Source organism: Lottia gigantea (genome assembly GCF_000327385.1).
Source record: "Lottia gigantea unplaced genomic scaffold LOTGIsca_143, whole genome shotgun sequence".
NCBI classification, from domain to species: Eukaryota; Metazoa; Mollusca; class Gastropoda; family Lottiidae; genus Lottia; species Lottia gigantea.
In genome coordinates this window covers 79,896-102,266 of record NW_008707672.1, presented here as the reverse complement: position 1 = coordinate 102,266, position 22,371 = coordinate 79,896, and the positions used below count along the sequence as shown (strand labels likewise).

General features: G+C 34.3%; 1 protein-coding gene across 1 annotated transcript in view; it reads left to right on the top strand.

Moving 5' to 3' along the window:
- Positions 1 to 22,371, top strand: part of LOTGIDRAFT_225521 (hypothetical protein) — a gene marked incomplete at its 5' end in the record, with an annotated part of 43,011 nt that overhangs the window by 7,064 nt on the left and 13,576 nt on the right. Inside the window, 34 exons of the mRNA XM_009050021.1 lie at positions 782 to 786; positions 1,038 to 1,223; positions 1,524 to 1,724; positions 2,032 to 2,226; positions 2,501 to 2,622; positions 2,856 to 3,138; positions 3,906 to 4,182; positions 4,541 to 4,866; positions 5,124 to 5,363; positions 5,745 to 5,990; positions 6,375 to 6,604; positions 6,902 to 7,088; positions 7,504 to 7,728; positions 8,184 to 8,369; positions 9,378 to 9,503; positions 9,897 to 10,082; positions 10,409 to 10,554; positions 10,852 to 10,990; positions 11,294 to 11,460; positions 11,892 to 12,088; positions 12,563 to 12,764; positions 13,478 to 13,552; positions 13,922 to 14,171; positions 14,750 to 14,956; positions 15,338 to 15,499; positions 16,168 to 16,362; positions 16,586 to 16,719; positions 18,161 to 18,323; positions 18,795 to 19,052; positions 19,453 to 19,584; positions 19,992 to 20,081; positions 20,524 to 21,054; positions 21,502 to 21,647; positions 22,104 to 22,318. Of these exons, the coding sequence (XP_009048269.1) occupies positions 782 to 786; positions 1,038 to 1,223; positions 1,524 to 1,724; positions 2,032 to 2,226; positions 2,501 to 2,622; positions 2,856 to 3,138; positions 3,906 to 4,182; positions 4,541 to 4,866; positions 5,124 to 5,363; positions 5,745 to 5,990; positions 6,375 to 6,604; positions 6,902 to 7,088; positions 7,504 to 7,728; positions 8,184 to 8,369; positions 9,378 to 9,503; positions 9,897 to 10,082; positions 10,409 to 10,554; positions 10,852 to 10,990; positions 11,294 to 11,460; positions 11,892 to 12,088; positions 12,563 to 12,764; positions 13,478 to 13,552; positions 13,922 to 14,171; positions 14,750 to 14,956; positions 15,338 to 15,499; positions 16,168 to 16,362; positions 16,586 to 16,719; positions 18,161 to 18,323; positions 18,795 to 19,052; positions 19,453 to 19,584; positions 19,992 to 20,081; positions 20,524 to 21,054; positions 21,502 to 21,647; positions 22,104 to 22,318 (6,630 nt within the window). The remainder of the gene's footprint in view (positions 1 to 781; positions 787 to 1,037; positions 1,224 to 1,523; positions 1,725 to 2,031; positions 2,227 to 2,500; positions 2,623 to 2,855; positions 3,139 to 3,905; positions 4,183 to 4,540; positions 4,867 to 5,123; positions 5,364 to 5,744; positions 5,991 to 6,374; positions 6,605 to 6,901; positions 7,089 to 7,503; positions 7,729 to 8,183; positions 8,370 to 9,377; positions 9,504 to 9,896; positions 10,083 to 10,408; positions 10,555 to 10,851; positions 10,991 to 11,293; positions 11,461 to 11,891; positions 12,089 to 12,562; positions 12,765 to 13,477; positions 13,553 to 13,921; positions 14,172 to 14,749; positions 14,957 to 15,337; positions 15,500 to 16,167; positions 16,363 to 16,585; positions 16,720 to 18,160; positions 18,324 to 18,794; positions 19,053 to 19,452; positions 19,585 to 19,991; positions 20,082 to 20,523; positions 21,055 to 21,501; positions 21,648 to 22,103; positions 22,319 to 22,371) is intronic.

The following is a 22,371-nucleotide window of genomic DNA, read 5'->3' as shown; positions in this document are numbered from 1 at the left end:
GTGAAGATGAGGAAGGGGAAGAGAAACAGGAAGAGGAAGAGGAAGATGAATTCCACATGCCACAAGCTATCAATGTCTGTAACAGTGTTATGGATAATATGAAAGATTTCAAGGTTTGTCCTCTCACTTTTATTTTCATTTTAAATTTTNTTCGTCATAAATTCTGATTCAGAGATGATAAAATCTATTGTAAGTGAGAGTAACAGATTGAAAATATACACAATCAAATATCAACGCTGTATTAAAGGCCACAAGTATCATTTTTGAAAGTTTATATAGGCCATGAGTTTCTTCAGAAACTAAAACTATACATGTAAATCACATAATCCCTTCATAGATAACTCAAACTATTAATTTGACTTTCATTTTCTTAATTATACCTGTTTTTAAGACTAAGGTACGATAGATCGATTGGATGGTGAACGTGCCTGTTATAATCTAATAATTCTGTTCTAGATCACGGGAGGAAAAGAGACTTCAAATGGAGTGGTACATACTTACACAAAAAATATGTTCACTTCAGTAGTTTGATTCAAATATTTGTAGATTCTACTGCATTTGATTTCACCGAGAGACACCTAGATAGTTTTTCACAATTTTCAAGTTGCTTTCAAGGGACGATGTTAGGATGGTTAATATCACTGGTTCAAACATTGACGTATTTTTTCACTCTTGACAACATTGAGACATTAGCTGTGTAGATGAATCTTTGTGTACAGAATTAGAAAGTCTACAGTTTAGAAAATAGAGTGTGTGTTAGTTTGCATGTTTAAAAATGTAGTAAAGGTTTAGCTTTTGAAAACCAATGTTTTGGGTACAAAGTCTTTTGTCAATTATTTTTGAAATGGGTTTATTTTCTAGTATTTAAATATTCCTGTATAAGTTTTATTAGTGTACGAAGCTAGGGACAAAAATCTTGTATTCTTTTATCAAATTGTGCTTTCTGTTATTCATTCATCCATTTCTTCTGTCTATCATCAGCTTTGCATACTTATCATGTTATATTCATTCATTTATTCTTTCCTATATTTTTCTAGGAAAATATACCGTATATATCTATAATGTGTAATCCTGGTATTCGAACTCGGCACTGGTCTATGATGTCAGATATAGCAGGGTTCGACCTGACCCCAGATTCTGGTACCACACTCCGTAAAGTCCTGAAACTGGAACTAGAACCATATATGGAACAGTTTGAGAGTATCTCCGGTGCTGCTTCTAAGGTATGTAAAAGATGTTTGAACTTCAATGTTTCCAGGAGAATTTCTTGTATCTGTTTTTATTATGTATATAGGGAACACTGACAGCATCGATATTATTAGATATTATTAGATATTATAAGCAGCTTTTGTGATAACGCTGTCAGCAAAGCATTATTGTAATAGCAGGAACCACAGACGTTGAGAGGAGAAAGGAATTCTGCTGCACTTGGCATTGAAAGTTCTTCGTTAGCCAAAACAATGCTGAAAGTGGGACTATAACCATTCATTTATTTATTTTATTGTAATTTATTTGTTTTGTAGGAATTCTCTCTAGAGAAAGCTATGAATAAGATGATAGAAGAATGGGAAGGAATAAATTTCAACCTAACAGCCTATCGTGATACTGGTGTCTCTATCTTAGCCTCGGTAGATGATATACAAACTCTACTAGATGATCAGATTGTTAAAACTCAGACTATGAGAGGCTCACCATTTATTAAACCTTTTGAGAAGGAAATTAAGGTAAGATGATTCATATTGATAACAATAGAAATTGTTTGAGACTTTCAAATATTAAAGTGCAAACCCCTACGTTGCAAGACTTGAAGCCAGGTTACATATTTTACCTTGGAATTTTCTATCTTGTGTCCCCCCTCCAACGACAGTCTGTGACGACAGGAAATAACTGTCAAGTAGGCTAATGACAGGTGAGGTAAATGTCCCTCATTGCCTACTGCTCATGTAATCTTTTTTCATAAAACTGTATAGGAGCAGCAAAGTATGTTATATCATGTGTTCTAATTTTTTTGCTATTTTGTTTCTAATTTAGGAATGGGAAGATAAATTAATGAGAACTCAAGAGACAATAGATGAATGGTTGAAGGTACAAGCTCAATGGTTATATCTGGAACCTATTTTCTCATCAGAAGATATCATGCAGCAGATGCCAGAAGAAGGACGTCTCTTCCAGATGGTAGACAGAAACTGGAAGGATGTCATGAAACACACTGTTAAAGAACCAAAGGTAGGTTTATATTTATTTTTTGGGCAAGTTTTTTCGAAAATTAATTATCTAGATTGTTTATAAATTTTATTTTATTATTAAAAACTGATGATTAAGAATACATGATAATTCATTAGAAACACCAATTAATCAAATAGTTTGCTTAATTTAACACTAAAATATAAAGAAACCCATCTTTAAATCACTTGAATTAGTTACAATACCTGATCTGTGGTTAAATAAAATGGTGTTAAACTAAGATTACATTATTTATAATATGGATGTATAATTACAGGTGATGCTAGCAGCTACAGTACCTGGTCTACTGGAGAAACTAATAGATAGTAATGGATTATTAGATAAAATTATGAAAGGTCTCAACGCCTATCTTGAAAAAAAACGTCTTTTCTTCCCCAGGTAAGGTCACAAAAAAATCAATGTTAATCTATATGGACTCTTTTGGAACTTCCTGAACACTTCCAATACTACTGTACTCCTTAGGCTAACTGATTTCACTGAACCAGTATAAACATCATGATTGACCAGGAGAGTAGCTTAAAAGATCTTACCAAATTCCAAGTTGACTTCACAAGTTGCTCGATCTATCGATAGAAAACTTCATGTTATAGAAATATTTCCGTATTTTTCAGATTTTTCTTCTTGTCTAATGACGAGATGTTGGAGATTCTATCAGAAACCAAGGATCCTACTCGAGTGCAGCCACATCTGAAAAAATGTTTTGAGGGTATAGCTAAACTGGAGTTTGATTCTAAACTGGATATACACGCTATGTACAGTAGTGAGGGAGAAAAGGTCAAATTCAGTCAGGTCGTATCAACGTCAGAAGCTCGTGGTGCCGTGGAAAAATGGCTGCTACAAGTTCAAGATGTTATGTTGATGTCTGTCAGAGATGTTGTGGAAAATTCTATCGAGGTTTGTACACAGATTTATTGTTTTATTGTCTGGCTTTATATGATGACGGACTGTAGCTCAGTTGGTTAGAATGTTGAAATCTTATCCTCATTTGCTTCGAAATGTTGAATAAATGGTTGTTGTTTTGTGCTAAACTCAGTTTTAGTAATTGAACTGAGATTGGGACAAAACATTTATTTGATAAAAAAGTTTCTCACTATCAAGTTTTTCCAGCTTTAAATTAATAGAATAATCCAGGAAAAATCAATGCTGGGAGTTTTTACCAGGGCAAGATGTTCTAGAACCTATGTAAGATTATGAGACCTATTTTTGAACTGTATCTTGGCTGTTGGCAGACACAAAGAAAAACAGTGATAGCCATAGATCGCTTAGGAATACAATCATACTACAGTATACTCTGCGTAATCCGACATACACTGGGACCACAAAAAAAGTGTCGGATTAGCGAAAGTGTCAGAGTACTCAGAGTTTCGGCATTTTTTAACATGCCACATGTAACTATTTATAGCTCAGTGACTCAGATTCTACTGACGGTACCTTTCTAATAATAAGACAATAATAAAAGACAATTCAGTTGTATACGTTACTATTATTTAATTCTTCATATTTTGACCTAACGTACATACGTTTTTTATTAGAATTAATATTGTCAGCAAACTTTTTTAAAATTCTTCTTTACGGTTTAAAATGCTGCTTATTGTTGTTCAACGTAATAGTAATGGAATGAAATGTTTCTTTGTTTTAATTTGATAAATGTTAATTTTCAGGCTTACATCATATCACCTAGAACAGAGTGGGTAAAAGAATGGCCAGGACAGGTTGTATTGTGTGTATCACAAACATTCTGGACCAGGGAAGTCCACGAGGCGATCCGAGGTGGTCCACAAGGTTTACGAGACTACTGGGACAGACTCCAAGCTCAGTTGAAAGATATCGTTGCGTTGGTTCGTGGTAAATTAACCAAACAACAGCGTACTACTCTAGGAGCTCTGGTCGTTATAGATGTACACGCTAGAGATGTAGTTTTAGACATGGCTAACAAAGGTATACATTCCCTTTAGTATTTCTGGAAATTTTAGACTTTCATTGCCAATATTGGGACAACATCTCTAGAGTATCTTTCTGTAATATATACAAGGTGGCACAGGAATTGGATATATACTGCACAAATGCTTTTATTTTCCATCAGAGTTGTATTTAGAAAAAACAGAAGCGTTCATTTTTTTGAATTGACTGAAATCTACCTTGTAACCTTGTAATTGTAACGCAAATCAGTTTTAAAGCTGAATGTCCAACAAATTAAAAGTTTTGAAGGGGAAATAGATTGTTCATATAAAATAGTATCATGTATTATGTCTTTTGATTTATGTCACTATGACCTGAATCTTATTTCTGTCACTAGGAGTCGCCACTGAGAATGATTTTAATTGGTTGTCCCAGATGAGGTATTATTGGGAAGAGAACAGCATGTTGGTACGAATCACCAACGCTACCGTCAAATACTGCAATGAATACCTGGGTAACTCAGCCCGATTGGTCATCACACCGTTAACAGATAGATGTTACCGAACCCTGATTGGTGCATTCCATTTGAATTTGAACGGAGCCCCTGAAGGTCCTGCTGGTACTGGTAAAACAGAGACTACCAAAGATTTAGCAAAAGCCATTGCTGTCCAGTGTGTTGTATTCAACTGTTCTGATGGTCTAGATTATATTGCTATGGGAAAGGTAGGATATTTTCTTTCTGAACTATTTCTAGTTTGATATATCTAGGGTAGTTGATATGGATTGATGGATGACACCAGACTAACTCTCGAAAGTGCTGGTCACGGCTTCAGAACTTTTGCTAACTTTAAGGAGATTCAAACAGAGCCAACTAAGCTCAAGGCAAGGCAGGGTTCACTCTTAATTCATCAACTTAGAATCAGTTTCAGAGATTCCATATACCTAACAATGTGTAAATGTATTTTGAATATTTATTTTAGTTTTTCAAAGGTCTAGCCTCATCCGGAGCGTGGGCATGTTTTGATGAGTTCAACAGAATAGATTTAGAGGTATTATCTGTGGTGGCCCAACAGATCCTGTGTATTATACGAGCTGTACAGACCAAGATGGAGTGGTTTGATTTTGAGGGAACAGAATTAAAACTGAATCCTAATTGTTATGTTTGTATTACGATGAATCCTGGTTACGCTGGACGTTCTGAACTGCCTGATAATCTCAAGGTACAGTATTTTAGTTTTTGAATTATGGTTAACTTGAACATAGTTTACCCACTTTAACTTCCATTTCTGCTCCTTTTTGGCCCGTGTATGAGTCTTCTTTGAGTTCTATTTGGCACTTATTTGACTCTTTCTTGATCCTTATTTGGCTTTTGAGTCAATTTGGTACTTTTTTTTTTAGATCCACTCAGCTTCCTATTTGATTCAATTTCACTATTTCTGTTTTAATTTTTTCTTGAATCCTACTCCAGTTAAGCTCCCATTTTTCTTCTATTAGAAGAACATGAAATGAAATTTACTGCATGACCCAGTTTGTTTCAGAAACCTGCTTTCAGCATTCATTTCAACTTTTATTATTGTATTTCTTTTGATTGTGTTATTCAGGTATTGTTCCGAACTGTAGCTATGATGGTGCCTGATTATGCCATGATTGCTGAAATCTCCCTGTATTCGTTTGGTTTCCTGGATGCTAGAAATCTGTCAGTTAAAATTGTAACGACATATCGATTGTGTTCTGAACAGCTCTCATCACAGTTTCATTATGATTACGGTATGAGAGCTGTGAAGGCCGTACTGTCAGCTGCTGGTAATCTTAAACTTAAAGATCCTGATGGAGATGAAGACATTCTAGTAAGTTTAATATTCAATCTCTGAAAACTGATGATCTAATTAGCAAGAACTGAGCCTTAATTCGGAAAACTTATCATAAGATGATTTAAGTATTCCAATTGACCATTCTCGAAACGATCTTAGCGCTAGGATGTCCTAGAATCAATGTTAGAAGATAAGAACATAGGACATCCAAGCGCTAAGATTGTTTCGAGAATACGGGGCCTGATTGGTCAATCACTGAAATCAATTTTGAATGTTGTTTTATTAATCAATCAGATTATAGTGTTAATTAAAATGTAGTAGATATTATCTTCAGGTTAATCTAGAATCTAGAATGATACTGATTTAATACTGCTTTTAAAAAATGAGTCCTAACCATGTTGATACTTTGTTATTTTTTAGTTATTACGTTCCATCATTGACGTAAATCTACCGAAATTCTTATCCCACGATATCCCACTGTTTAATGGTATCATTTCTGATTTGTTCCCTGGATTGAAACTACCAGAGGCTGATTATGAAATATTCCTGAATGCCATCAAGGAAGTCGCTGCCAAGAAAAATCTGATTTTCGCTGATTTCTTTAAAGAGAAACTAATTCAGACATACGAGATGATGATAGTTCGACATGGGTAGGTGGATTTAATGATATCTGAAATTGAGGCAATGTAAACTCACATTACCGTCCTGTTTGCACTAATGTTTCAATTGGATTTTGTCCTCTAACTGAATGACAGTCAGCAACCTATTAAAGTCTTTGTATTGGGACCATTTGTGATTGCTTCATCCATCACTTTCCTGGTCAACTTCTGTGGTTTCTGTAATTAAATGGCTTGAATAGCAGATAAACAGGACATCAAGCTCTTATTATTTCCAATATTCTTTTATACCATTTCCTTCCATGTTATATTTTCTTTTATTATTTATAGTTTTATGTTGGTGGGTGAGCCGTTTGGTGGTAAAACTAAAGTACTGGAAGTTTTAGCCGAGGGAATGACGTTATTAAATGAACAAGGACACGATGAAGAATATGAGAAAGTTTTAACTCGTATTATTAATCCAAAAGCCATTACTATGGGCCAACTGTTCGGTCAGTTTGATCCCGTTTCTCACGAGGTAAGACTGCTCGACCCTCCATCTTTCATTCAACTAGGTGCCGTCTGCAGAGAGATTGTGTCTGGGGTAGAGGAAAAACTTTTACATTCAGGCAAATTAGAAAATTAATCTGATTCTTTTCATACCCCTATATTATAGAAAACCATATCAAAAGTATGAAAATGAAGGTATAAATATAATTTAAACAACCGTACATAAAATGTTTTATTTTATACTCTGTCTCTTTTTTTTCTTTGATAAAGCTCTTTCGAATCCCCCAAATTAGATGCAGAAGAAAAAAACTGATTTGCTTTTATATTGCTATCCTGAACTTCAATTTAACTCATTCACTTGTTTTGCGGAAACTATATTTTATAAGCTATTTCTCCCTGACATTAGAATATTCATTATACTTTCATTATACTTTCACTTTCAGTGGACTGACGGAATAGTAGCTAATACGTTCCGAGAATTCGCCTCTACCGATACCCCCGATCGTAAGTGGGTATTATTCGACGGCCCTATTGATGCCTTATGGATTGAAAATATGAACACCGTGCTGGATGATAATAAAAAACTCTGTTTGATGTCTGGTGAAATTATTCAGCTCTCAGCTGTTATGAGCTTAATTTTTGAAACTATGGATTTGTCACAAGCCTCTGTAAGTATATGGATGTTACTCGATCTACTAAACTGTGTGTTAAAACTTTTTAATGTTTTTTTAAACTTGTTTGAGATCAGGAGAAGTCTTTTTATATACAACTATATTTTACAGGGGTAACAACTTAGGATTACAACTTTTCTTTCTACCAGTTGTTCCTTGGCCAAACCTTTCGGCATTGATCTTTCCCAAAATATTTGTACCAATTTACAGCTGGGTTGACTGGAATTATGAGTGAAGATGAATTATTGATGATCATCGGAATTTCACACGCTGATCGAGAGTAGAACCCACAGCAATCGTTTGATCAGAAGAATTTTGCATTTATTGGCATCTTTGATCAATCCAAATATTACTTGATCTCAAAATATAAAGACTTGACTTTAATAGTCATCTGTTATATTTACGTCAATAAACGAAGACCTAGAAATTGAGATATATGTTTATATTTGTAGCCTGCTACAGTAAGTAGATGTGGTATGGTATATCTAGAACCTACAACTCTCGGCTGGAGACCCATGGTTCGTTCCTGGTTAAACACCTTCCCCAAGGTTGTATCCCCTGACGATGTAGAAATGGTGGACGATGTATTTGAATGGCTTGTTGATCCATGTTTAGATTTTGTGAGAAAAAACTGCAAGGTAGGAATTCAACTTTTAATTTGATTTTTCATTATTATTTTATTGAAATGATATTTTCATCTAATGATCTACTTCACTAACTAAGAAATTCATGAGGGATTTTATCAGAAGAAGTGTATTGTTGGTAACCATGACACTGGGTTCATACAGCCTGTAAACATTAAAGATCCCAAGAAGTTTACTCATCAATAAATTGTTAACTAATTTCCACTTGATGGCAATGTTTATTGTCTCTATTTAACTACTCAGTGATAATGATGTATATTGAATTTCAATTTAGCTAATAGCGGATTTATTTGTAAGTCATAAAACCACATACCAAGATTCACTCACTATGTAACTATATCAAAATTTTCTGAATAATGAAAAAGTGGGCACTGTATTATGACTTATACCAAATCTTGCATGAGTAGGTGTGATTATAATTATTGAAAAATCTTCAAGCATGAAAAATATGTCTGCACTTTATGTAGAACCAACCAAGCAGAAGTAATTGTACAGTCACTGCAGTGCTAGTCCGAAATATACACGGGAAACTAAGTTTTGCACCTAATCACTATACAGAGCTGGCATGAGTAGTTATCTAGTATGAATAGAGTCTAATTATATGATTGTTCAAGCCTTTAAGCAAGGTGAAGCACATACTTCCAGCATGTTTGGGCATGATAATCATATAAGTTTACATGTATAAGTATCACACCACAAATCGGACAAAGCTAGCTCTGAAAAATTTGAAATTCTCAAACTTCTATGTTTTAAATCTTAGGTTTGCTTTCTGAATATTGAGGAACTATTCTCAATACACTAATGAAAATGTGTTTAATCCTGTATTTTATCTTACTCTTAAGAACATCTATATTTACCAAGATTTATTCAAACTTGGTTTTAGCTGAACATAACTCAGTTGTTGTTTTTTATTTAGGAATAGATCGTGTCAGGTGTGTATATGTTTTATGTCTTAATAAGATATATTTTCAACTAACTTGTGTATTTATTTATATATTTTAGGAATATATCGCGTCAGGGGCAGCTAACTGTGTATCATCGTTAATGCGTATGATTGATATGTTGATGCATGAAACAGTAACTAAGGAAGATGCAGCTGACAACAAACACATCAGAACTTATCTCATGGTGAGAGTTTATCTTATTCTAATAAATTGTTCAGTTCCCTGAAATACCAATCTGTGTACAGATTTGATCAATCTGAATTAGTAAATAGCTCTAACAAAATTTCCCTCATTGCATACTGCATGAGATACCACACATCTTGATTTTTTGGATTGGCTTTGTTTATTACAGTTTGTGCATTATAAAAGATTTCTCAAAACTAAAATAGAAGTATTCAGTGCCAAACTTGATTGTACTGTGCATAGCATTGCTGATATTGTTTAACTGATAAAATACAGAAAAGAATCTTCTTTAATGCTTCATAAAGTATCATAAACAAACTCCCAACTCAATATTGTATAGAAAAGTAGGACAACGAACTTCATGTTGATGTGAATTCTATATATTTGTTTCTAGTCATCTATAATGTTTTCTGTACCCTGGACTATCGGTGCTATGGTGGACGTTGATGGACGAGGGAAATTCGATGGGTATTATCGTGAGCTACTCGCTGGTAAATTTGAAGATCATCCAGTACCCAAGAGTGTGAAGATTGATATTCCTTTCCCACCTGATAATCATGTCTACGATTTCTTTTATGAGGTAAGAATGCTTTAAGTTTTATTTTAGAAATTACTTATTGTTATTGTCAAAGGTTTTGTTACAGAAGCAGGACATGTTGACTAAGAATGCTAAACTTATTAAGCTGATAACTGCCATCACTGAAGTGGCCTCTGACATAATTTTACATATTTTGCCAATTGTCAAAAGCTAGAAACTTGCATAGGCCTAATCTTACCTAGCAACTTTTACAAATTTCAACCAGCTGACTTAAACTAATTAAACAGACACAATCTATCCCTTCACTAAATTTCTAAAAATGTCATTACTTGACCATTTCCTTTATGTATTTTTTTGTCATTCTCCAGTTTAAAGCCAAAGGATCATGGAAACATTGGAATGATTTAATTCGAGGAGTGGAATCTAAGTCTAAGAAAATCCGAGATATGTTAGTTCCCACCATGGATACAGCTCGATATACCTATCTTATGGAACTCTGTATTAACCACTCTAGGTAAGCTTTTAATATTGAAAACAATCTGATTATAATGCAAATATGGGTTTTTCGTTTCTTGTTTTTTATCAGACTGACCCCACTGACATCCCTTATCACCTCCTGGGTCATGTTAATTACATTCAACCACCATAGGTAAACAACCCAACCCTATCTCCACAGCATATTGTTTATTTTAGTTCTCACTACATTTAAGTCACTAGTTTAAAAAAACATATTCCAATCAAGGACCTATCAATGTTTTTTGATTTTGAGCCAACAAATTCAGTGTTTTTAACATTAAAACTATATTTTCAGACCTCTGTTATTTGTGGGACCAACAGGTACTGGTAAAAGTGTTTATGTACAGGAAAAACTAATGAATGGTTTACCAAAAGATAAATATCTTCCAACATTTGTTAATTTCTCAGCTCAAACTAGTGCTAACCAAACACAGGTAGGTCTGAGGGTTAAAACATTCAAGTAAAGAGGTACACATCTTCACACTGTCAAGCTATTACCAACTTCCTCTTATACCTTGACTGCAATAGCCACCTTTCTTTTATAGCGGAATGCATTTGATTGTATGTCAGCTAATACAGTCAATCAGAGCCCACGACATTATGAAACATTATGGCATAGTGTTTGCATAGTTTTTTTATCCTATTATACCCAATTTTGTCATGCTTTGGACGAGATGTTTTGTTAACGGAATTGTTTTGCTTTTACAAATTTTTATTATGTTTTATTATATTTGTAGAATATTATAATGTCTAAGTTAGATAAGAGACGTAAAGGGGTCTACGGACCACAAGTTGGTAAAAGAGCTATAATATTCGTGGATGATATGAACATGCCCCAGAAAGAAGTGTACGGAGCTCAGCCTCCTATTGAATTGCTACGACAATATATAGATCACGGAAACTGGTGAGTAGAGTTGAAAAAGAAACATCCATCATTTACCAGGATAAAAATGAGGATCCTTTCTACCATTTGGTTCTTGGCCAATCCTCTTGGTTATATTTTTACAAGGATGACAACTTTGGTTCTCAAGGATTCTGTATAGCATCTTAGCATTGATATTTCCAGATACTCATCTACACCTGGATTAACTGGAACATGACCAGACATGATAACTGAGATTAGAACCCTCCTCCACCATTTGTTAGAAACTTTTTATCAAGGTTTAAGGTCTCATGTGCTACAAAATCTCCCCTTAATCAAAAGAGTTAGCTACTGTAACTGTCATGGTTAGTCTCCCTTTAAACACTCTAAAGCATTCTTCATCTCTCTTTCCCCAATATAGACTGAAGTTAAAAAATCAGAACTCAAAACTTGATTCCTGTTTTCCTTTCTAGGTATGATCTTAAAGACACATCAAAGATTCTTCTACAAGATATTCAGTTTATAGCAGCCATGGGTCCACCAGGGGGCGCTAGGAATATCGTGACACCAAGATTTTTACGTCATTTTAATATCGTTGCTATGAATCCATTCTCAGAAGACACAATGATTAAAATATTTAGTACCATAATGTCTACTTATATCAAGGTACGTCAACTGAAATCTTTTTCTTTCAATGTTACTCTCACTAGGAAAGCTACAGGTGCCACTGTGATAAATTAACATAAGATTCATTGACCCTATTGGATGAGTCAATAACTGATATAGTAAAATCTTCCCTGTGGTAGAAGTTGCTTCTCATATTGATGCTGGGAGTGTAAGGCTCAATTTCACAAGGTGATTTGGGGGTCACTTTCCTGAAAATTTACTGTTAGATGATATCAGTGTTCTATTCAACTAATAAAGAACAAATTTTGCCTCCATTAAAGACATTTTGACATGTATATGCTTTGTTAAGGTAAAAATAACAGTAGTGACTTGTTTTTGAGTACCATATTATTTTTGGGTACTCAAGAGACAGATGTAATCGGAACATGCTTCCGTGACTTTGTCCATGGACTGTGCCATATGCACAGTATGCAATCTATATACAATTGATAAATTTCTTCTCGTGTTTTTCAGGGAGCGGAATTTTCAACTGATTTTTTCTCAATAGGAAATACGATAGTTCAAGCCACAATGGAGATGTATAACATGGCTATGACTAATCTACTCCCCACTCCAGCGAAATCTCACTACGTTTTTAATCTACGAGATTTCTCAAGAATTATCCTGGGAGTTTGTCTTATTAAGAAAGATCAAGTTGAAAATAAACGAGTCTTGACTAGGTACGTCCTTTGTTGTCTTTTGTCCAGTCAGGGACAGATACAGATGATATTGTAGAAAAATATGTGGTTATCTATCAACAAAGCACATGAAACACTATTTTAAGGAAACAAAATTTTATTCAACTAAAGGGTACTTTGATTATTTCTGACCAATGACTGTAAAGCTGATATTGTAGCATTTGTAAACTTTTGAAAGATAAATGAAGAAAATGCAATAATGGCCAAATTATAACCAAGTTAAAGAGATTGTATGCCATCCTTCTAAATTTTGTATGTGTATCAGGGACACTGAATTTTCAATCAGATGTCGGTGGTTCCTGCAATTCCACTAAAACTAAGTGTTTTATGACGTCACCATAGCCAAGGTCTTATGTGATACAAGCAACTTTTTGCAGGGGTGACGTCATAAAACACTTAGTTTTGATGTTATCAGTGTCACTGATACACATAAAAAATTTAGAAAACCTCTTCATATCCCTTTAAAAACCAATTCTAGCTTACCAACAGTATGATGAGATCCAATTTAGGTTATATTCCTTCCTACTGAATACATTAAAGCCAAATCTGTTGTTGGTGAATTTCTTGATGCCTCTAACACATTGATAAAGACTGTTCTATATTGAGTGAATGATCTCTAGACAGTTGGAATCTAACAAGATATTAATAAGTAATATGAATTGAATTGATCTAGAGTATATTTTGTCTGTTTATAGATTATGGGTACATGAAGTAATGAGAGTATTTTATGATAGATTAACAGATGATGATGACAGACAGTGGATCTTCAAGTAAGATTATTATGTTTACTACAGAAGGACAAAAACAAATAACAATATTTACAAGGATTACAAATATTAGGTTTAATAAGAATCCTTTCTACCATCTGGTGCTTGGCCAAACCTCTTAGCATTGATCTCTCAAAGATTACCCATACCTATTTACATCAGGGTTGACTGAAATAATGAAGAAAGATGACTTATTCAAGGACTTCGAACAGCTAGAAATTTTCCCATCATTGCACACTGTATGGCACTTACTAGGATATAAAACACCATTTCACATCGTTTCATTTCCTGACTAGCTTTAAATACACGGTGTCCGTTTTTTAGTCCACGTAGCAATATTTCTCTGAATTGTATTTTTTATTTTCATTGTAGAGCTGTACAGAAACTGGTTAAAGATCATTTTAAAGAGAATTTTGACCAGGTATTTGAACATCTAACAGGAGAAGGAGAGAAAGTAAAAGAAGAGAATTTAAGAAGTTTAATGTTTGGTGATTATATGAATTCGGAAGCTGAACCAGATGAGAGAGTTTATGAAGAAGTGAAATCGTTAGAGAATTTCTATTTAATAGTAGAGCAATGTTTAGAAGAATATAATAATACACATAAAACTAGAATGAACCTAGTCATCTTCAGGTAAGTTCAGCGAAACGGTTTGACATTTGCTATGTAGTTTTAGAATGAACCTGGTCATCTTCAGGTAAACTCAGCAAGTTCTACTTTTATTATTTGATCTGGAGTACCAACCCATCGCCACGGTGGACAAAATAGTACTAACTTCTTATTTTTCAACCTTGTATAACCTGTCAGCATACCAGAGAAAACATCTTTTTGTTTTGTACAGCTATAAGATGTGCATATTAAAGGGATTGTAAAGAGGTTTTCTAAATTTTGTATGTGTATCGGGGACACTGATAGTATCAATTTGCACCATTCCAATTTTCAGTCAGACGTCTGTGGTTCCTGCAATTTCACTAAAACTAAGTGTTTGATGATGTAACTAATCTCTATCAATCAATAAGACAAAATGAAAAAGGCGCAATATATTAAAAAGTACACATAGCTTATAGTTTATTTGGTCTTTTGATTTATCAACTCGACATCCCTTTCAGAGAGTCCACATAGCTAATAATGTTTATTAGGTATATAGGTTTGTCAACTCAGTATCCCTATCAGAGGGTTCACATAGTTGATAATATTGAGTTGGTATATTTCAGATATGTCTTAGAACATTTGTCTCGAATCTGTCGTATTTTACGTCAACCTGGTGGGAATGCCCTTCTGGTTGGTGTAGGTGGTAGCGGTCGTCAATCACTGACTAGATTAGCTACAGCTATGGCTGGCTATAACCTCTTCCAACCAGAGATCTCCAAAAATTATGGTAAAAATGAATGGAGAGAAGACATCAAGGTAAGTGGGTGAAATGAGGCAATACAGGGAACATTCAGGTCATTTAAAACATAATAAATAGAAAGAAATAACCACTTTTTCCTAGAATAACAACTGAGGTTCACATGGATCCTGTCCACCAGCTGGTCCTTGAATTCATTTTTCCTTTAAATTTATCTTTCCTTGTCCATACCCATTTACAGCTGGGTCGATTGGAGTGAAGATGACTTATTCAAGATCATCAGACTTTCGCACGCTGATCAAGATCTGAATCCACAGCCACCATTCACTCGATGTAACCAAGCAAATGACGTCAACAAACCAACGCTCTAACCAACTGTGCTATACCACCTCACAAAACTTTGTTAAGAGGATTACTAATTTTCAATTTTGTTTTTCCAGAATCTATTGAAGACAGTAGGAGGTGTTGGTAAACCCACTGTATTTTTAATCACAGACACTCAGATTAAAGAGGAATCATTCCTGGAAGACATTGACAGTTTATTGAATACTGGAGAAGTCCCTAATTTATTCGCTACTGATGAAAAGGCAGAAATTATGGAGGTTTGTTGGAGTAAAATAGTTAAACAAAAACACAAGGCCAAAATCTAAATGGCAGAGGGTTAGATGAGAGTTCACATTAGAAGCATTAAGCAATTTCAGAAATAAGATTTTAATGATTTGTTCTGTTTACCTCAAGGTCCCTTGCGGAAAGATAGCTAATCTTTTAATTTGGTATTTTAAGGTTTGTCATACTCCATATCCCTCTTAGAGAGTCCACATAGCTAATAATATTCATTTGGTATTCAGACTTGTCAAGTCCTCTTTTGGAGCAGTGGCTCAGTGAGTTAGATGCTTGCTTGCTAACCTGAAGGTCCAGGGTTCAGAGGGGCTGACGTGGAAAATTGTTTAGTCTATGGGACAATAAACCAAGGCCCTGTGTGCTACAGGCTGTGCACGTTAAAGATCCCTCAACAGTTGGAAATCAAAACAGAGGAGGCTGTCCTGGCAAAATTTCCCATCATTGCACCCTGCATGGCATTGCCCATCTTCATTAGCCCACATGGTGCAGAAAAGTAGGAAGTAAAACTCCTTTCGTTTTCGTTTTCTTTTGGAAATCCCTCAAAACAAAGTATTCAGTTGTTTTTGAGTTTGTCAAGTCTTTTCATTAAGAGTCTACATCCCTGCTAATATTATATTATAATTTAATATTTTGTTTATGATAATTTCAGACTGTGAGACCAGTAGCTCAAGCTGGAGATAAAAACGCTGATTTCTCTCCCCTTGCTCTCTTTGCTTTCTTTGTGAATAGATGTCGTGAAAACCTACATATTATGATAGCGTTCAGTCCTATTGGTGATGCTTTCCGTAATCGATTACGTCAGTTCCCATCCTTGATTAACTGTTGTACTATAGATTGGTTTCAGGTAAGTGTATTCTGTAGTATGAGATGACCTGACACCCAAGTCTACAGTCAAGCTTACACTAAGCGCTTCATCAGAGAGCTTACTTTCAAAACCAAGCCACGTCAATCGTGATGTCATATCCATTGGATTTATCCTGAAGAACACACATCCTTCCAAGAAATCACCACTTTAAGGAATAACTATTGTGCATCAAAACTAATATAACTTCCTGGTATAATTTCAGCCATGGCCAGAAGATGCTCTAGAGAGAGTGGCCAATAAGTTTTTAGAAGATGCTGATATTGAAGATGAAGAAAAGAAAGCTTCTGTTCATCTGTGTAAATATTTCCATCAGAGTACTAGAGAACTGTCAGAAAGGTGAGAACTTATGGCTTATTTGGTTTCCAGGGGCCCCACCCCCTCCACTGAGAAATTAAATACCTCACCACCCCCATTCTGAATTTTTTTTTACAATTAAAGCATATATTTGTTAATGTCATTACTTTTAAGTACTGCAAATGTTATGATTACTGCTGGTTTTAATGATTACTGTAGATCATATTGATTACTGTTGATCATAATGATTACTGTTGATCATAATGATTACTGTTGATTATATTGATTACTGTTGATCATAATGATTACTGTTGATCATATTGATTACTGTTGATCATAATGATTACTGTTGATCATAATGATTACTGTTGATCATAATGATTACTGTTGATCATAATGATTACTGTTGATCATAATGATTACTGTTGATCATATTGATTACTGTTGATCATAATGATTACTGTTGATCATATTGATTACTGTTGATCATAATGATTACTGTTGATCATAATGATTACTGTTGATCATAATGATTACTGTTGATCATAGTGATTACTGTTGATCATAATGATTACTGTTGATCATAATGATTACTGTTGATCATAATGATTACTGTTGATCATAATGATTACTGTTGATCATAATGATTACTGTTGATCATAATGATTACTGTTGATCATAATGATTACTGTTGATCATAGTGATTACTGTTGATCATAATGATTACTGTTGATCATAATGATTACTGTTGATCATAATGATTACTGTTGATCATAATGATTACTGTTGATCATAATGATTACTGTTGATCATAATGATTACTGTTGATTATAATGATTACTGTTGATCATAGTGATTACTGTTGATTATATTGATTACTGTTGATCATTGTGATTACTGTTGATCATAATGATTACTGTTGATCATAATGATTACTGTTGATCATAATGATTACTGTTGATTATAATGATTACTGTTGATCATAATGATTACTGTTGATCATAATGATTACTGTTGATTATAATGATTACTGTTGATCATAATGATTACTGTTGATCATAATGATTACTGTTGATTATAATGATTACTGTTGATTATAATGATTACTGTTGATCATAATGATTACTGTTGATCATAATGATTACTGTTGATCATAATGATTACTGTTGATCATAGTGATTACTGTTGATCATAATGATTACTGTTGATCATAGTGATTACTGTTGATCATAATGATTACTGTTGATCATAATGATTACTGTTGATCAGAGTGATTACTGTTGATTATATTGATTACTATTGATCATAATGATTACCGTTGATTATAATGATTACTGTTGATAACAGTGTATACTTGTGGTAATAGTGATTACTCTGAGTATCTTGATTTCCTTGATAACTTTGAGGCTGTTAAATTTAATTTTATTTCATAATTTTGATCAGATGTTTTGTGAGTAATTTATTGTAACCTATTTCTTTCCAGTTTTTTGGCTGATCTAGGAAGACATAATTATGTAACACCAACATCATATCTGGAATTAATTTACGCTTTTAAAAATCTCCTTCAAAAGAAACAAGATGAAATTATGAAGGCTAAGAGACGTTATATTGTTGGTTTGGAAAAACTTGCTTTTGCATCTTCCCAGGTACGCAAACTTTAATTTCCTCTACCATTAAAACTTTTGAAAATGTCAACTTTACAGTTCTGTCAATTATGGAAAAACACTGATGTTATGAAGTTACTACTTTCAATAAAATAATTATACCCAAAAATCTGAACCGACAAAGATCAGAGTATAGACAACCAGTTAAAAAGTCAGAATCAAAGGACAAAAAACAACTGGCTTAAGGTCTAGGGAGGCCTATGTAAGCGCCAAATGCTTAACTTTGTCCAAGTGTCCATGAAGAACAAAAACAAAATTAAGATAGACCATTGATGGCATGAAATAGACATTTAATTTAGCGTTGTTTGGCCTTTCTTTATGAAATCTGGAAATGAACCAACCCATTTCTCAAATAAATTTGGACGTAAAACTGCATTCATTTCATTCTTCAAATAAGTTAGGCCCTGTGTTAAAATAAAGGTGTAATTCTGAATATTGTGCGATAAATTCCAGGTGGCTGACATGCAGAAAGAATTAGAAGAACTTCAGCCACAACTTGTAGTATCAGCAGCAGAAAATTCCAAAATGATGGTCATTATTGAGAAGGAATCGGCTGACGTGGAGGAGACCAGTAAGAAGGTGAAGGTCGATGAGGCTGCGGCTAATGAACAAGCTGCTGTAGCTCAAGAGTTGAAAGACGAATGTGAAGCGGATTTAGCTGAGGCTTTACCTGCTCTTGAAGCTTCCTTGGCTGCCCTCAACACACTGAAGGTATGATTGGAAAACTGGCTGCTTATTCTCGAAATGATCTTAGCGCTAGGATATCCTTAAGTCTTAACTTTTAACACTGTTTCTAGGATGTCCAAGTGCTAAGATCGTTTCGAATACTGAAATGTTGTCAAAAATACCTTTAGATAAAATCCTAATTTATAATTCTATAAGTACGCAGTTATCTGGATCTAGTTTTTATATTTACAAATGTATGGTTTCTAAGCTTGCATGGTGTGGCAAATTGTTATCGGAACCTAGCACGCCAGAAATAGGTGTACAAAGAGATTCCTCCATTTGTGCCATTCCCATGTCCTGTAATTTATGAATGTGTATCAGGTAACAATATAATACCATGTGATACAATATAATACCATGTGATACAATGTGTTACTATTTCCAGACACAAGATATTGTGATTGTCAAGTCTATGAAGAATCCACCACTAGGTGTAAAGATTGTAATGGCAGCTGTTTGTATCATGAAGGATATTAAACCTGATAAAATTAACGATCCTGATAAACCTGGTAGTAAGGTATGTTGATTGAAAGTCATATACTGAATAATTGGGAGTATAATGCACAGATTTTTACTCTTAAAACTAGGGATTCCCTTGTCTGCTGAACTGACTCTTTTGTAACAGGTTACATGTGGCCAATGTAAGAATCAGTCCAAACATAAGTCCTTACCAATATAGTTCTCTTAATATTCGCTTACCAGACAAACTGTGGTGTTTGTAAGGCCTTTGACCCCCTCAAATTTCAACAGAATTGCCTGTGGCCCCCTTTGGAAAATTTTGTAGACCCTACACAGCCCCCTCGACAAATTGTCTGACATTTTGCCATGTAGATCATCACAATACAGTTATCTCTGTAACTGAAACATCTATGTGTAGAAACAATGTAACTTTATGTATATTTTATTGGTCTTTTGTTATTTTAGATTATTGATTATTGGGGTCCTTCAAAGAAATTATTAAATGATATGAACTTCCTCTCTATGTTGAAAGAATATGACAAAGATAATATTCCTGTAAGTATAATAATTATAAATAATGAATACATTTCTAGTTACTTAAGCCCAATTAAATTGCAATTCAGTAATGCCAGTTGTTCAAAACTTCTCGAAAAACTAAGATAAAAATCTGAATTTTAAGAAATACAGTAATCCAATTGAATGATTTTAGTCATTGACCAATCAGATGACTGGAAAATCATCATGGGTAAAGTTTTGGAAAATAACACCACTTGCAATGTTTTGATAATAAAGCATTTTGAAACTATCTGTACTATTCTATGAAATCCTGGAGATGCTCTGAGATAGCTGTTTCCTGACTGCCACTTACAAGTTTCTGGTGTTCTCTTTCTAATTACTGTTTTGTAACTTCATACTTTTTCTTTGACCTTTTGGCAAATAAAATTAGAAGTTTTAGCACGGAATCTGAAATACATGAATTTTGTTTTTTGAATTTTAGGTTCATGTCATGCAGAAGATCCGTAAAGAATATATTGGTAATCCTGAATTTGACCCGGTTAAGGTTGCCAATGCTTCCTCAGCTGCTGAAGGTCTGTGTAAATGGATCACAGCCATGGAAATATACGACAGAGTTGCTAAAGTTGTCGCTCCTAAAAAAGCGAAACTTGCTGAGGCAGAGACGGATTTGAAAACAACCATGGACATGTTGAATGAGAAAAGGGCAGAATTAGCTGCTGTTGAGAAAAGACTGGCAGATTTAAAAGCGTCATTCCAAGAAATGACAGACAAGAAGGAAAGACTAGAATATCAAGTTGATTTATGTGGTAAAAAATTGGTGCGAGCCGAGAAGCTGATTGGAGGGTTAGGTGGTGAAAAGGAGAGATGGACGAAGGCAGCAGAAGCATTACAGACTACCTATGATAATTTGATGGGAGATGTACTGATATCAGCAGGTGTTATAGCCTACCTCGGACCCTTTACTTCAGCTTTCAGAGACTCCTGTACTGGTGACTGGGTTAAACAGTGCACTGTAAGTTCATTCTGACCACAGTAAACCAATTCTTGCTACCAGAGTTTTCTTTAACTTGAAGCATCTCTGATAGCATGTTAAACACATCAGAGTATGTACTCCATGATGTATGTTAATTCTGACCATGATTTTGTGGGGGTTCTCTGTAACTTGAAGCACCCACGATAGCTTGTTCGACAATGAATAGTTTCAGATATAGGTAATTTTGGAAGGCAATGCTCGAACTACATGGCAATTACCAGCTTTGAACATTGTAAAAATAAGGAGAATGAGAAAGTATCAACCATTGTTACAAGGATAACAACTTTGGTTAACAGGATCCTTTCTACCAGCTGATCCTTAGCACTGACTGTACAACAGCTAATACCATCCTAACAAGCAGACAAGTTGAATTTAAAAACTTTGTGCTTAGAAGATCAATAATTTCCAACCTTGAACTACTTTCAGGATTGTAAGATTCCGTGCTCACAGGAATTCTCTCTGAGTAAAACATTAGGAGAACCAATCAAAATACAGGCGTGGAATATTAATGGACTACCTAAAGATAGTTTCTCTATTGATAATGGTGTTATTGTAGCTAATGGTAGAAGATGGTAGGTTATTCTTTATTGATAAATTAGACTAAAAATAAATTACTTTACTACATCATTTTATTCTGGTGTATCGACTCACAGCAGCCAGTTTACCGGCCACACACTAACGTAATATATACCTGGGCAGATTGTATACCAGCCGTTATTAAGTGACGTCATACAATGTTAACATCATACGCTTTTACTTTTATTACTTGGAGTTCAGGGTATATGACGTTATATTTCATTTACACTCAGGGTCCAAAGGGTTAAAATTGTGAGATAGCAAAACCAAAAGTAGAGCAATAATACCGCCTCTAGAACGTGACAATTTCTTTTCATTGAAAGGCTCTTTTTAAAATCTTTTGCCTGAAACAGTTGAGCAAATAACATTTCAATATAACAAAGTATAGACAGTGATATATCACTCTAATTCATTGTCTGTATAATGTATATAAAACTGGACTGTATTTTCAGGCCGTTGATGATAGATCCTCAGGGACAAGCCAATAAATGGGTGAAGAATACAGAGAAAGAGAATACTTTATCTATTATTAAACTAACAGATAGTGATTACATGAGAACTTTAGAGAATTGTATAACATTCGGCAACCCTCTGGTTCTAGAAAACGTTGGCGAAGAACTTGATCCTTCTCTTGAACCACTTCTTCTTAAACAAACTTTTAAACAAGGTAGGGTAGAATCCACTTGATTTATAAGAATCTTTGGGATATTTTTACAATAA